The sequence below is a fragment of the Gopherus evgoodei genome, chromosome 6 (assembly GCF_007399415.2).
Source record: "Gopherus evgoodei ecotype Sinaloan lineage chromosome 6, rGopEvg1_v1.p, whole genome shotgun sequence".
NCBI classification, from domain to species: domain Eukaryota; kingdom Metazoa; phylum Chordata; order Testudines; family Testudinidae; genus Gopherus; species Gopherus evgoodei.
This window is the reverse complement of record NC_044327.1, coordinates 86,172,826-86,187,126: the sequence shown is the minus strand read 5'-3', so window position 1 is coordinate 86,187,126 and position 14,301 is coordinate 86,172,826. Positions and strand designations below refer to the sequence as shown.

The 14,301-nt window shown below is 40.6% G+C and overlaps 1 protein-coding gene across 1 annotated transcript in view; it reads right to left on the bottom strand.

Moving 5' to 3' along the window:
- The window catches only part of MAP1B (microtubule associated protein 1B), a 112,278-nt gene that overhangs the window by 5,076 nt on the left and 92,901 nt on the right, over window positions 1-14,301 (bottom strand). The window contains exons 5-6 of the mRNA XM_030566518.1: window positions 6,813-13,476; window positions 2,594-2,832 (exon numbers count right to left, since the gene is read on the bottom strand). Of these exons, the coding sequence (XP_030422378.1) occupies window positions 2,594-2,832; window positions 6,813-13,476 (6,903 nt within the window). The remainder of the gene's footprint in view (window positions 1-2,593; window positions 2,833-6,812; window positions 13,477-14,301) is intronic.

Here is a 14,301-nt window from a genome sequence, read left to right as displayed (position 1 = left end):
CATACAGTAACACTGTACAATAACAAATTTTTAAAACTTTTGTATATACAACAAATCACTGCTGGAAAAAGACAGAAAAAGCAACACTAGTTTAATACAGATATTTCTAAATGTAACTGTTCCTATACTAGACTACTTGGGAAAAAACTGCAGAGTGCAGCCAGGCAGTCACTGACTCCAGCAAGCAGGGGCAGGGCACAAGCAGCCAAAGCAGAGTCTGCTGCATTGGGACAGGATGGATGTCAAATGGGGACCAAAGACATCCCTCTCTCCAGTGCTCGGCAGGACCCAGAACTATGTAGAGGAGACACCCTTATTAAGGGGGCACTAGGATCAGGTGGTACCTCCCCTTCTGCCCCCCAACTCCCCGTGACCTTGGGAGAAAACTGAAGAGTGGAGCCAGCCAGAGACTCCAGCTAGTAGGGATGGAAGCAGCCAAAGCAGGGACCTTTGGGCATTTGGCCCATTCTGAGAACTTTCTACAGTTTTGATTGTACTTTCTCTGCCTTGTGCTGTTTGCTCCAGATCTCTCCTTTACAGTCTTCCCCTCAGCTTCACTCCATACCTACCTCTCTTCTCCCCTGCTCTGCCCCCTCCCCTTCCCTTTGCTTTCCATTTAGCTGATCCCCTTCTAAGTAAACCCATCCTAAAAAACTAAACAAACAAAACTGTTAGTACCCATGGAACCAATAAGCTAACATGACCTTTTTTGCCATCACACTGTTCCCGCTGCTTGTACATTAAACCTCTTCCCTCATCCAGTGTCTATCTTCTCTATACTCTTGTATAACTCATTGTAAACTCTTCGGGGGTAGGGAGCATCTACTACTCAGTATTTATTCGGCACCTAGCACAATGGGGCCCTATTTTGATTGGCCCTTAGGAAATACTGCAATAAACATGACTAATATTAATAATAATTCCAATGAGTACAATCTTGTTCCTTAAAATTTATCCTTCTCTTCATGGATTTCCTGATATGCTGAGTAAATTCCATTAAATAATGTTGAGTTCCTGTTTTATAAAAAAGCTGGAAAGAGTCGCCTTTTCTGTAGGAAAGGAGAAATTTAACAGGATGGCACTGGAGGCAACATTTTAATAAAACTGTGTTTAATATTTTTATTTATTTGAGCTGCCAAATGTATGACCACTATTCCTCAACGTTTTTCCCCACATGAAGAGGACAAAAAGGTCCCTATCCTCTCTGATATTTATTTTGGTGACACAGATTTGGCACTCAGAAAATGAGCCAATATTGAAAGAAAGAAAGAACTCAATATTACCATATCAGCCACACTAGAAATAATAATGATGGCAAAGAAGCTGGATATCAAATTAACTGGACAAAGAAAAATAAAACTGCTTTTATCTAAACTGTGCTACTCAATTACAAGGAATTGGTATAAATAAATAACCTATTTAGGCTTATTGTAAATAAAGAATGTTATTAAGATTGTAACTGAACGTTTATTACACCAGCTATTGTGGAAAATTTTACAAGAGAGGACAGTTTGTTTGTTAGTCTTTAGGGGAATTCTTGCATCATTGAAATGGGTCTTCAAACATCTTTTATACAGTAGAACCTCAGTGTTATGAAGACACTGAATGTTGACTTAATACAGCTTTGAAACTTGACTATGCAAAAAAAAAAATGTTTTCCCATTTTTTTTTGTAGTTTACGTTTAACACAATACTGTACTGTGTTTTTGTGTGTGTGTGTGCGCGCGCGCTGCAGCCTCATTGCACATTTCCAAATGAGGTGTGTGTTTGACTGTTCATTTTGTAACGCTGGTGTTCGTAACTCTGAGGTTCTACTGTATTACACATGTCACCATCCTGCTGCTAAATGGAAAATACCAAAGCTGAAGATGAATAAATTCTACTCTGCACAAAGGACACCTGCAGATACCACAGAATATAACATAACATTAGGTATCAAATGGATTTTAATTGAGTTAGCACACTGTTTTTAGGGATCAGATACTAATGCAAGCCTTATTCCATTATGTACCTTGAAAAATCTGCTGCTGTGCTTGCATATACACACAGCATGTCACATTTGATTTTTGAGTATCTAATATTAGCATGGTATTTCTTCATTTTTAAAAACGTGGGTGTCTATGTTAAAGAACCTAGATCCACATTTAGTTGCTCAAATTGGCCAAATCCCTTGAGCCTGCTCTTGTTGTGAAGATCACTTGGGCAAGGGGGAGGGATAGCCCAGTGGTTTGAGCACTGGCCTGCTAAACCCCCCGTTATGAGTTCTAATCCTTCAGGGGGCCATTTAGGGATCAGGGCAAGAATCTGTCTGGGGATAGGTTCCCCCTTTGAGCAGGGGGTTGGACTAGATGACCTCCTGGGGTCCCTTCCAACTCTGATATTCTAAGTACTTTTCAGCATGCCTCTAGGCTAGGAGGATTCCAAAACCTGATCTTCACATATGTCACTCTTATTAAAAGAGAAATGAGGGAGCATTCATCTATAGTACACCAAAGGACACTCTTCTAAACAACAGCCATAGCTTCTCTTGCTTCCTGTGGTTGCTTTTCTAACAATTTTAATTCACAAACAGAAATATTGTTAGACAGCCTACCTGCATGTTACTTCCCCACTGAGCCTTGCCCTCCAGCAGGGAGTCCAGAACAGCCCTGCTTGGTTCTTCAGCTGCAGGATCATTCCCACTCACCACGTAGTAGGATGACCTCACCCTCTTGAAAAACTCTACATCGACATTCTTGCTATTACTGTGGTTGGGAATATATACCAGGTCCAAGTACACTGGAGGTCCTGGAGGCACAGATGTGGATTTTGCTGATTTGCTATTTCCAGATCCTTTTAAAATAAGCATAAAAGTCAGTCACTTATTGGTGGAAACACACATTTATTAGCTACCATTATACCATTAAAGGTGACATTCTTTTTTGAGAGGATTAGAGTTAGTACTAGCGTCACACAGCCATTGCTGTATTCCACTCTGATGCCCTTGTTGTTATCCTATTATATCTAATGGCATGCTCTAATTTGGTTATATCCCAAATGTATGTTTTATTGGGAGAAAAAGAACAGAATAAACTTAACTAGCTATCTGATACAACAAAAATTCATTACAGGTCTGGGCAATCAATCATTATTAAGTATTCAAGAATTATCCAGTCACTGTGATTACTGAATTACCATTCAATTAATGAGTTTATTTTTTCTAGACCTTGGAATTCTCTTGCATGCCTGATAACACAACTCTCTGACACTTTTTCTTTTCAAGACATCAGTGTTGTAACTCGAGGCCAATTCTGCTTGCTTTACTCATGCAAACTGTCCCATTTACTTCAACAGGACTATCTGAGTGTGAAAGGAAATAGCATTTGGTACTCAGTTATGGTATGCAGGTTTGGAACCTGTCTTGCGACTCTTGAGCATCATTATGACAAGGATGTGAGATAACTGTTGATATCCTAGGGGTATCCTGTTATATATACGCAAAGGTAGAAGAAAGGGAGGAAAGAACTTGGAGCACACTAAAACCTTTTGAAGAGAACACCCAAGTGAACCAGAAAAAAATATAAGTTGTACAGTAAAGATAGTGTTTAAAAACACTGAACTATTTGTACTAGAAACCTCAGAAGGACATTTTGAAGTAGTCACTTAAGACTGAGGGTTGCCTACTGGAGAGGATTGTTAGTATGAGGGACAGCATCTCCTCTCAAAGACTATTTTATATGGAGAGTGGAGGGAAGGAAACTGCACAGATTTTCCTCTAGTTTTCATTTCTTTATTCTAACTCAGCCCAACCTTATGGTCTCCTGATTTATGAAAGGAGTGAACACAGTTGGCATATATACGTGTCAAAAGTAATCTTTTCTGAATTCCTGCAATAGTATGCAAAATAAAATGTAGGATTAATTTTCAAAGACAGCATGTACAATTGTGCCCATACATTTGAGCACCCAACAATTTATGTACACAAAGATTTGATGAAGGTATAGATATTCAGAAATCAGCTCTCGTGTAGAGGGGCCAGTTACAAGTAACTATATGCATGAGCAAACATCTAATCTGTGCTACCCAACTGAATGTTTATGCACATAGGTTAGGTAGATGCAATTAAATATGCCTAAATTTGAAAATCTGGCCCTATATTAACAAATTTGGGGAAAGCTTCATTTTGCTACCAAGTCTTAAGATGCACATGTCCCAAAAAAGAGGTTTTTATTTGAAAAAAGGTATAAATTCTTGACATTCCAACAAAAATATTATAAAAGACACTGCTATTATCATGCACAGGATAATGAGCTGAGAATCATAACTTGATCAATAACAAAATCCGTTCTTTTAATCTCAGCGTGCTACAAAGAGTGCAGTTAAAGTACTAAGTGACCTATGCAACATATTTTTCATAAATTCATAGATTTTTAAGGCCAGAGAGGCCCACTGTGAACATCTAGCCAGACCTCCTGCTGAACACAGGCCATAGTATTTCCCTGAATTAAATTTCTGCTTCAAGTCCATTAGCTGTCATTAGAACTAGAGCATAATTTCAAAAGAGCATCCAAACTTGATTTAAAAATTTCCAGTAAGGGAGAATCCACCACAACCCTTGGTAAATTGTTCCAAAGTCTAATTATCCTCATTGTTACAAAATTGTACCTTATTTCTAGTCTAAATTTGTCTAGCATCAATCAGGGCCAGCTCTGGCTTTTTTGCCGCCTCAAGCCAAAACAAAAAAACCCTGCAGGGCGGCCGGAGCCAGGGTGCAAACTTTCAGCTAGCGGGATTCCCTGCGCTGCAGACATGTCCCGAGGGGGCAGCCAGAGCTTCCTTCAGCCAGGGCAACTCACCACTCAGCCCCTCCTGTCGCAGGCTGCCGGGCTTGCTGCAGACCTGGCACTGGCTGGGGCAGACGGAGCGCGCAGTCAGCTCCCAGCAGGGCGCTCCCCTCCTCCGCGCCGCCACCACCTCCTACAGGGCGGCCAGAGTGGCGAACAAAAAAAACAAAAACAAACAAACAAACAAAAAAAAAAGGTGGCTGTGCCGCCCTAGGATTGGATGGAATGCTGCCCCTTAGAATCTGCCGCCCCAAGCACGAGCTTGCTTGGCTGGTGCCTGGAGCCAGCCCTGGCATCAACTTACAGCCATTGGATCTTGTCACAGCTTTGTCTGCTAGACTAAAGAGCTTTCTGTTATCAAATTTCTGTTCCCCATGTAGGTGCTCATAGCCTGTGATCAAGTCACCCCTTAACCATCTCTTTGTTAAAATGAGCAGATTGAACCCCTTGAGTCTTTCAATATAAAGCATGTTTTCAAATTCGTTAATCACTCATGCCTCTTCTCTGAACCCACTCCAATCTTTCAGCATCCTTCCTGAAGTGCAGACATTAGACCTGGACACAATATTCCAGTAGCAGCTGCATATTTCATAATCTTATGTCATAAAAAAAAAATCTAGTTTCTGTTTCAGCACTACAACATGCACTGTAGACTTTTTTGTTCTCAGAACATACTTAACACCAGGCAGAAGTTCAGCGGGCAATGAAGTGTCCTATGGACTTCATTTTACTGCAGCTCAAAAAAGAATGTACCAACTATTCATCTGCACTGGGAGGCCAGGGATAGTTGAGCAGCATACGCATAGGGAGGCTAGATATGGAGGAGTGCTGGTTTGCTAAGGACACATCCTCGTCCTGCAGTTTCTACACAGGTGAACTCGGGAAGGAGAAGGTTTTCTATACTCTCCTCTCTCCACCTGAGATAGCACAGATTTTGCTCAAAAGGTACAATTTCTCTATATGAGATGAAATACATAATCTAGTAGAAATATGTTCTGTTTCTGTTGTGATAATAATAAGCCACTCAAGATATGTTTTTTTTTATGTAATTAAGTAATATAAAGTTAAGCGTGGATTCATGATCAAGCCAGGAAAAAAACTACTTTATCCATAAAACAAAATATCAAATCCCACATACAATAAATTGGTCAATATCTGAATTTTTAAATTTTATCTATATCTATACAGAGATATTTCCAATTTAACCATAATTTTTGTCATGACAACTGAAAACCACAGCATTTTATATCAGATTCTACAGGTTACTAGCTGCAGAATACAGTGCATTGTATTACAAATTATACTTGAGTTCAACAAGCCCTCAGGGTAAGCCCTGCAGGGGAACCATGCCTTTTCAACTATCTACCCTGTAAATGGGATTTACAGCTTCTTTGAATGCACAGGACCTCTGTAGGAAATGATCTCCCTATATGTTTAGTAAACCACCGCCATCAGATTATAGTCAAACTTCATGGAAGTGCATGTTTAGATAACTGCCAGTCTTCTGAATACTTAATAAGGAATAATGCACTGGAACAGTAAAGCACATCTGATTTCCTATTACACTCACACAACTCAAACTAATTAACGGGCTTGTTTACGTTACAATTTTATGTTTAAATTATGATTATAATGAAGAAAATAGTTGCTTACTATTCATTTAACTTTTCATATAGCAGCTGGCTAACAAACTGGACAAATAATAATTGCACTCTATATTTCATACATTGCCTCTCTAATTGTTTGATATCAATTAACACACCTAAATCATTATTAGCTTTTTCCAGATTAAAGAGTTGATTCAGTGAATTTAATTAATTTAAATGTGAAACCTTATACTATAGATTTTTAATAAACATGGATTTTCCTCAGGCACACCTCACAGGCCAGATTATCAGCTGATGAAATATCAAGATAGCTCAACTATACCAGCTGAGAGCCTGGCCCCACATCTTTTCCTGAGATACACAGGTCCTGATCTTTCCTTACCTGAAGTTGCAGTCTTTGCAGACTTCGATGTTGTGGAATTTGTTGCATTCTTGGCCTCCTTATCTTTTTCCTCAACACGGGAAGATTTTACTTCTGGAATAGAGATATTTTTCGCTGCTTTCTCCACAGACTCTTTCTTCTTTGGAGAAGCTGTTCTGGAAACTTTGTCTAAAGATTCCTTTAAGCCACCTGGCTTTGGTGAAGCCACCTGCTTTGATTTACCATCACTTTTTTTGGCTGGTGAGGAAGACTTGGTCTTAGTACCCTGCTTTTTAGTTTTTGTCTTTTCCTTCAGATCCTTCTTCAAAGGTTTGCCTAAGTTCTGATCAACTGGCAAAGCTTCTGGGTCTACCATTGAGACATCTGGGTGCCGGGGTGAAGGACTGCGGTCTTGCATTGGGACTGGTGGAGGGTCAATATGTTTGTATGTAATTGTTTTATCAGTTGGAATGGTTTCGGATTCGTCTTCTGAGTCAATGTTAGCGTCTGCAGTAATAGAAGGGCATTCTTCAGTCTCTGGGGGAACATCTGAATCGGTCTGAGATTGAGCAGACTCGCTTACTGAGGTGGGAGGAGTTTCGTCACACTGGCGTGCTTGCTGTTTTCCTCCTGAAGGTGGCTGGGCTCCTCCAGACTGGGTTAATGGCTTTTCTTGTTCTTGAGACTGTTCTTCACTTGCAAACCACTCCAGGGGATTCGGGTTGATAAATGAGGGTGAAAGTTCAGTTTTGGGATGCTTGTATTCACAGGAAGACACAAGGCATAAATCAACATCTTGACGGGTTTCTGCTAGAGATGATTTTTCTGCAGTAAAATGTACGTCTGGCTTATAGGAGTAACTAACAGCCTCAGGTGACCTTGTGGTTTTCCCAGGTGTCTCATAGGCAAAACCAACAGCCTCAGGTGATCTCATTGATTTCCCAGTTGTTTCAAAGGAGTAATCTACGGCTTTAGGTGACCGGGTGGTTTTCCCAGTTCTCTCATAGGAGTATTCCACAGCTTCAGGTGACCGGGTGGTTTTCCCAGTTCTCTCATAGGAGTATTCCACAGCTTCAGGTGACCTGGTGGTTTTCTCTGTTGGTTCATAGGAGTATTCCACAGCTTCAGGTGACCTGGTGGTTTTCTCTGTTGGTTCATAGGAGTATTCTACGGCTTCAAGTGACCTGGTGGTTTTCCCAATTCTCTCACAGGAATAATCCATGGCTTCAGGTGACCTGGGGGTTTTCTCTGTTGGCTCGTAGGAGTAACTAATAGCCTCAGGTGACCTGGTGATTTTTCCAGTTCTCTCATAAAAATAATCCATGGCTTCAGGTGACATGATGGTTTTTTCTGTTGTCTCACAGGAGTAACTAATGGCCTCTGGTGATCTAGTGGTTTTCTCTGCTGCCTCATAGGAATAACTAGGAGCTTCAGGTGACTTGGTGGTTTTCCCAGTTGTCTCATAGGAATAACTAATGGCCTCTGGTGATCTAGTGGTTTTCCCAGTTATCTCGTAGGAATAACTAATGGCCTCTGGTGATCTAGTAGTTTTCCCAGTTGTCTTGTAGGAATAACTAATGGCCTCAGCTGACCTGGTGATTTTTTCAGCTTCTTTTTCTGTGGAGGCTAAAGGCTCTGGACTATGTTTTGTTAGAGAATCTTGTATTGTGTCATGTGTTACTGAGGTATGGTAACCAAATATTTTATCTGAGGACACATGAAGTGATAGTGATGGTGAGTGACAAGCAGCAGTTGTTTCTTTGACCGCAGGAGGTGAATCTGAAAAACTAGGAGAGTATAAAGGAGAGGATTCTCTTGTAGTTAAAGGAGATAAATCAGACTTTGGTGAAAGCTTTTCTCCTAGGCTCTGCATCTTTTCTGAAGTAAATGAAGAATGCAGCGGCATATCTCTGGGTGGCATGACACCTGGGAGAGTTTCCTCTTGCAGTGGAGAAGCTATCTGTGAAGGTGTATGTTCTGATGAAGTTGAGGGTGAAGCTTCAATCTGAGATACTGAAATAATCTCTGAAAGATCCTTTTCTTGAGTATAACATGTCTGCTCCACAGGGGATATCTTATGTGAAAAAGTAGGTTCCTGTATCTCTGAAGGGCTATAATCTACTTCAGTTGGTCCATTTTCAGATATATGGTGTATGCTACTGCCTACTGTGGGATGTTCTGGAGATTGTCTACTAAAGTCCATTGCCAAAGACTGCTCAGGGGACTCCTGACTGAATTCTACTGACATAGTTGACTGCTCAGGAGATCTATGCTCTTGCACTGGTGTTCTTGATTGTGCAGTTTTAGGTGAAAAATCTGGTGGAGAAATTGACATGGGTCTCGGACATTCTTCTTTAGATGGAGACATTTCTGTTTCCTGAAAAATTGTTGGTGTTTGTACAACAGATACAGAAAGAGAATCATCAACTTCTGTAGAATGTGGTGATCCAACCTCAGCATGTAAAGAAGGAGAAACATCATCTGTAGTTGGCTCTGGAAATGAACTAGTAGCAACAGAGGCTGTGGAGACAGAAGCAACTCCTTCTATATGTGAATACGTGTCTTCTGCTACAACGTCATCAACAGGAGTTGCAGATTTGTCAGAGACTGTACCTTCAGATATTGACATTTTGGTGTCTTCTTTAAAGGATCCAAACTGGCTAACATCTATTTGTGTAGGAGAGACATCTCCTGCTAGCTTCCCTTCATCCAAAACCAGTGGAGACTGAGAACTGGTAGCTTCAATATCCCCCATATTCTTTTCTAGACCAAAACCTTTAGCTGGCATAAATGCCATACTTTTTTCATCTTGTTGTCCTTGGAAAAGATCCACAGAGGTGACTTCAGAAACTGGGCTTATCTGAACAGGGGACTCTTCTTTTTCACTTTTCTCCTCAAAATGACTCTCAGTCAGTCTGGCAGTTGACTTTATATCAGCAGTCAAAAATGTATCATATGAAGACTCTGAACCTATCAAAGGTGGACTTCGTAAAGGAGACAGAACTTTTTCAATAGGCGATTCTGAGTCTGGCACAGGCTCATCCATAGGGCTTATTCTGGGTTTTGCAGTCTCATCTTTGGCATCACTAAATTCAAAACTAACCGGAGCCTCTGCTGCCTTTTCAATGAGTTCAGAAGGAAGCCGGCTGGACTTTTCATCAGTGGGAGATTGATAATAAGGTGTGTGGCCTGCACTACCAGCAACAGATTGTGCAGGAGACACCACTTCTAATGTTTTATCATCAGGGCTGACACAGTGCTCTTCCATAACTTCTGGATGTTGGTCAGGCAATGCAGTGAGCACTACAGGTTCAACTGATGCCTTAATCTCATTGGGAGTCAGGGAAAAGTTCACACTACGTTCACTTAGTGGTGTTTTAGCAACTGGTGACGGAGGTGATGGACTCTGAACTGGACTCTTAGCTGGGCTATGCTTTTCATCAAATGCCTGTGAAAAGGTATCTTTGATTTGTAATTTAGCAGTACTTTTGATTTCATTTTCTCTTTGATGGTACATTTCTTGAAAGGAAGATTTGCAGAATCTGTCTTCCTCTAATGAAGAAGGTGGTGAGAGAGTAGACGCTGAAGCATTATAATCTTTACCTTCTGTGGCATCTGTTTTTGATCCTTCAGATAAACCATTGAAAGCATCCTGAAGTGGAGAGAGTTTAGGTCTAGTAAATTCTTGAGAATACAGTGATGTCTCATACTTAGTAATGTTTACAAATTCTTGAGAAGGTGATTCACTTTCTTCATTGTTTGTTTCATCACTCATGATATCCCGAGGAGTTGACATTTCATCCATTGGTGTTGGCTCACTAGAAATTTCAATGGTAGACTGAGTATAACCTGAAGTAGCAGTGAATTCCTCATGTTGGTCTTCTCTATTTTCTTCATCAGAAACAGTAGCTTCACTTTCTGAACTCCCAGGTAAAGTCTCATCATGAATAGAAGATGCTGGTTCAACAGCTGGGGACTGAGGTTCAGAGTGTTTAGTTGGTGTAATTATGAGTAAGCCATATTTATCTTCAACTTCACCAGCCTCTGCAGCTTTGTCTACCACAGCCATAACATAATCTTCTTCAGCTTCAACTTTTTCAGTTTCCTCTTCTTCATCTCTGACATCCTCCATTTTGTCTTCCTCCTCAGCTTCTTCTTCAGTCTCTTCAGTTTCTGCCTTTTCAACTGTCTCTTCCATATCTTCTTCAGCTCGCTCATCCCCTGCCTCAGATTCTGCCTTTTCAACATATTTATCTTTAGTTTTAGCATGTTTATCAGCTTCAGTCTCTCCCATTTCTCTTGCCACGCCAATATCCTGTTTTGTGATGCCCAATGTTGCTTTTTCTTCCTCATCTTCATCTTGTTCCTCAGCCTCCTCGGTCTCTGCCTTTTCTTCATAATCACCTGCTTCAGATGATTCCTCAAAACCAGTTCCTTCATCTTCAAATTTTTCATTGTCATCAACCCTGTGCTTTTCTACAGGCTCCAGCTCTTCAGGTGTCTGTTCACATTCACCCTCAGCTTCAGTGGTCGTTATGCCTTCATCAGGAGAGTCAGCAGGTACTTCAGTATCTACTTTTTCTTTCTGGATTTCATGTGCTTCCTTTTGTTCTGAGTCAGCTAGTTTCCCTTCACCTTCTATTAACCCTACCTGAGGCTTTGTTTCCTTTACTATTTCTACTTCTTCAGCCTTTAATTCTTCAAAGTCTTTTGTTAAATCCTCTGGTGAAGACATAAGGGATCTCTCAGCTTCAAGTTCTTTTCCATTAGCTACTACTCCAGCAGCTACTGCTGCTGCGGCAACCGCTCCCACTGCAGCCACAGCAGCTTGTGTTTCACTGACCTTGCTCTCTTTCTTTACTGTCTTAATTTTGCCTTTTTCCTTTGGTTTTTCAGCAGGCCCAGCTTCCTTTTTAACAGATTCCTCTTTCTTTTGTGCTTTAGGTTTTGTCACAGGCTTTCGGGCTTCAGTTGAAGGAGCAAGTGTTTTCTTTGTTTCTTTTGGAAGCTTTTTGGTGTCTTTTTTGGATTCTTTTTCTTCCTTTTTAATTTCCTTTTTCTCTTCTTTTTTAGCTTCCTTTTGGGGAGTTTCTTTTTTTAATTCTTTTTTAGACTCTTTTCTCTCTTCCTTTTTCACTTCCTTTTTTGTTTCTTTCTTGATTTCTTCCTTTTTAGGTTTTTCCTCTTTCTTGGTAAGAGTTTTCTCCTCTTTCTTAGAAACCTCTTTCTTTGGTTTTTCTTTTTCCTCTCTCTTTTCTTCAGATTTTACTTTCACTTCCTTTTTCACATGCTTCTCCTTTGCAACTTTTGGTTTGACATCTGCTGCTTGTTTTTCAGCAGTTTCGGATTTCACTAGCTGCTCCTCCTTAGCTGCCATATCTTTTTCTGTTACTAAAGGTTTTGTCTCTGCTTTTGCTGGTTTTTCCTTTTTTACTGTAGTCTTTTCTTTGCTTTCTACTTTCTGAGGCTTTTCTGGAGGACTAGGCTTTGCTGGTTCAGATGCTTCTTCTTTAGATTCTTTTCTGACAGTCTTGGTTGATAGTGTCTTTGTGGCAGGTTTGAGACTTTCCTTGCTGTCTGCTCGCTGTTTCAGCTTTGCTTGTTTTACTGCTGGGCTAGGTATGTTACCAGTAAGGTCTTTCTGTGTAACCATTGGTTGTTTAAGGAAATCTAAATGTTTGAGTTTTTCCAGTCCTTCTAGTATGTTATACTGGGTACTGTTTCCTGGAAACAAAACTCTGATTATTTTTTCTGCAGGATTTGCTGGATGCCATACGATCAGTGATGAGACTGAGGTCAAATAGGATACTGGAATATCTACTTCCTGACCATTTGGCAGCAGTAATTCAGCTTTATCTTTACTTGTACTTGTCCACTGCTGCATAAAATACTGCATCTCTTTGCTGTTTTTGACTGGATTGAGCACATACATCTCAAGTTTGCCTACTCCCATCTTTTGAAATAGAATGATAGGGTCAATGATATTTCCTATGTTTCTAAAGAGAGGTTCTGGTTTCATAGACAACTTATTTAAATACTGGAGAGTGAAACAAGCTTCTTCTATGCTTCTTTTTACCCTAAAATTAGGATCAGGGTTTTTCAGATTTTCAGGAACATTGAGGAATACAACTCCTAAATCAGGTGAGATCAGATTTTTCATCCAGTCACTGTTGGTAGTAGAACCCTGTGACTGTTCCTCTTCTAACTCAGCTATCTTTCGTTGAAGCATGCTATTGATTCCTGGTAGATTATCATCCCCAATGTGGGTGAGCAGAATGGAATCCACTCTGTCTAAATGTCGGATAAGTTTCCAGAAGCAAGATTTTCTTTCAGATCCCCCATTAATAAGCATATTGAATCCGTTCACTGCAAACAATGCAGAGTCCCCTCTTCCACCTGGGAAAATATAACAGCAGGGTTTTGAGAGTTTCAAGAAACCTCCAGATGTTGGCGGTTCCAAAATGTCAAAGGGTGATGGCACTTCTACTGATTCTGACAGATACTCTGTGAATTCAGAAAGTCCTTCCATATCAGGCAATATGGATGCTGAGTTGAGTTTAATGTTGATGAAGTCTTGAAGGTTATGTCTGTCAAGGTTTGAATTTTTCCAATCCCCTTCCTCAGGGCAAAACAGAGTTAAACTGGCTTTGTTGGCAGGGTGTGTAGTACTCAATAATTCACCAATCTAGCATTGTAAAACAAAATGACAAAAGGTAGGTGTAAATTTATATTTTATAATATAAATGTCATGTAAAAATATAACATAGCAAGGCTGTCCTTGAGTTATAGTACAAGCTACAGGATAAGCTTCACACTAAAGATACAACACTCCTTTTTATTTAATTTTTTCACGACAGTAGCCAATTCTAGGTGCTAAAGGAATCTGTTATTATCACATTATTGCTGTACTGTTTTTCAATACAAAGGACCAGACTGTGCCAGGCCCCTTCTTAGGTGTGGAAGGCACCTCTTGCATCCTTCACAGAGAGGCTGGGTACAATGGGAGTCCTTAGGCTCAGAGCATAATGTGAGGATTCCATGGTGCTGATGCTGCTAATAGTGCTACTCAATGCAAATGAACTGTGAACTTCTCCACTTCTCTTAACCAGCCAGTAGAGCTGGTGCCCCTCCGAGGGGAGCACACATTATACCTTCTTTATGAGTCGTGATATAGCAGCATCCCACAGAAGCTCCAGGAGGCATCTGAACCACAATACTTCCTAGAGCTCTTGGAGCAGGATGCCTCCGCATTATTCCAAACATGGGGCTCTATTCCACAATTCTGTCATTATTTTAATGCCTTTTGAATGGTCTGGCGCCAAAAAAAGCAGGCATCATGCCAGAACTAGTTTAACTGCTGGCCAGCTCTTGACAAGAAGAAGAGCTGACGGGTGCTAGAAAAAGTTGTATAGTGGGAGTGCGGAGAGCCACTGAATCAAACTGTAAATGCTGTATATAATGAAAATCACTTCAAGTCAGAGAGTGCAGCAGTACCACAAGTTCCATCACC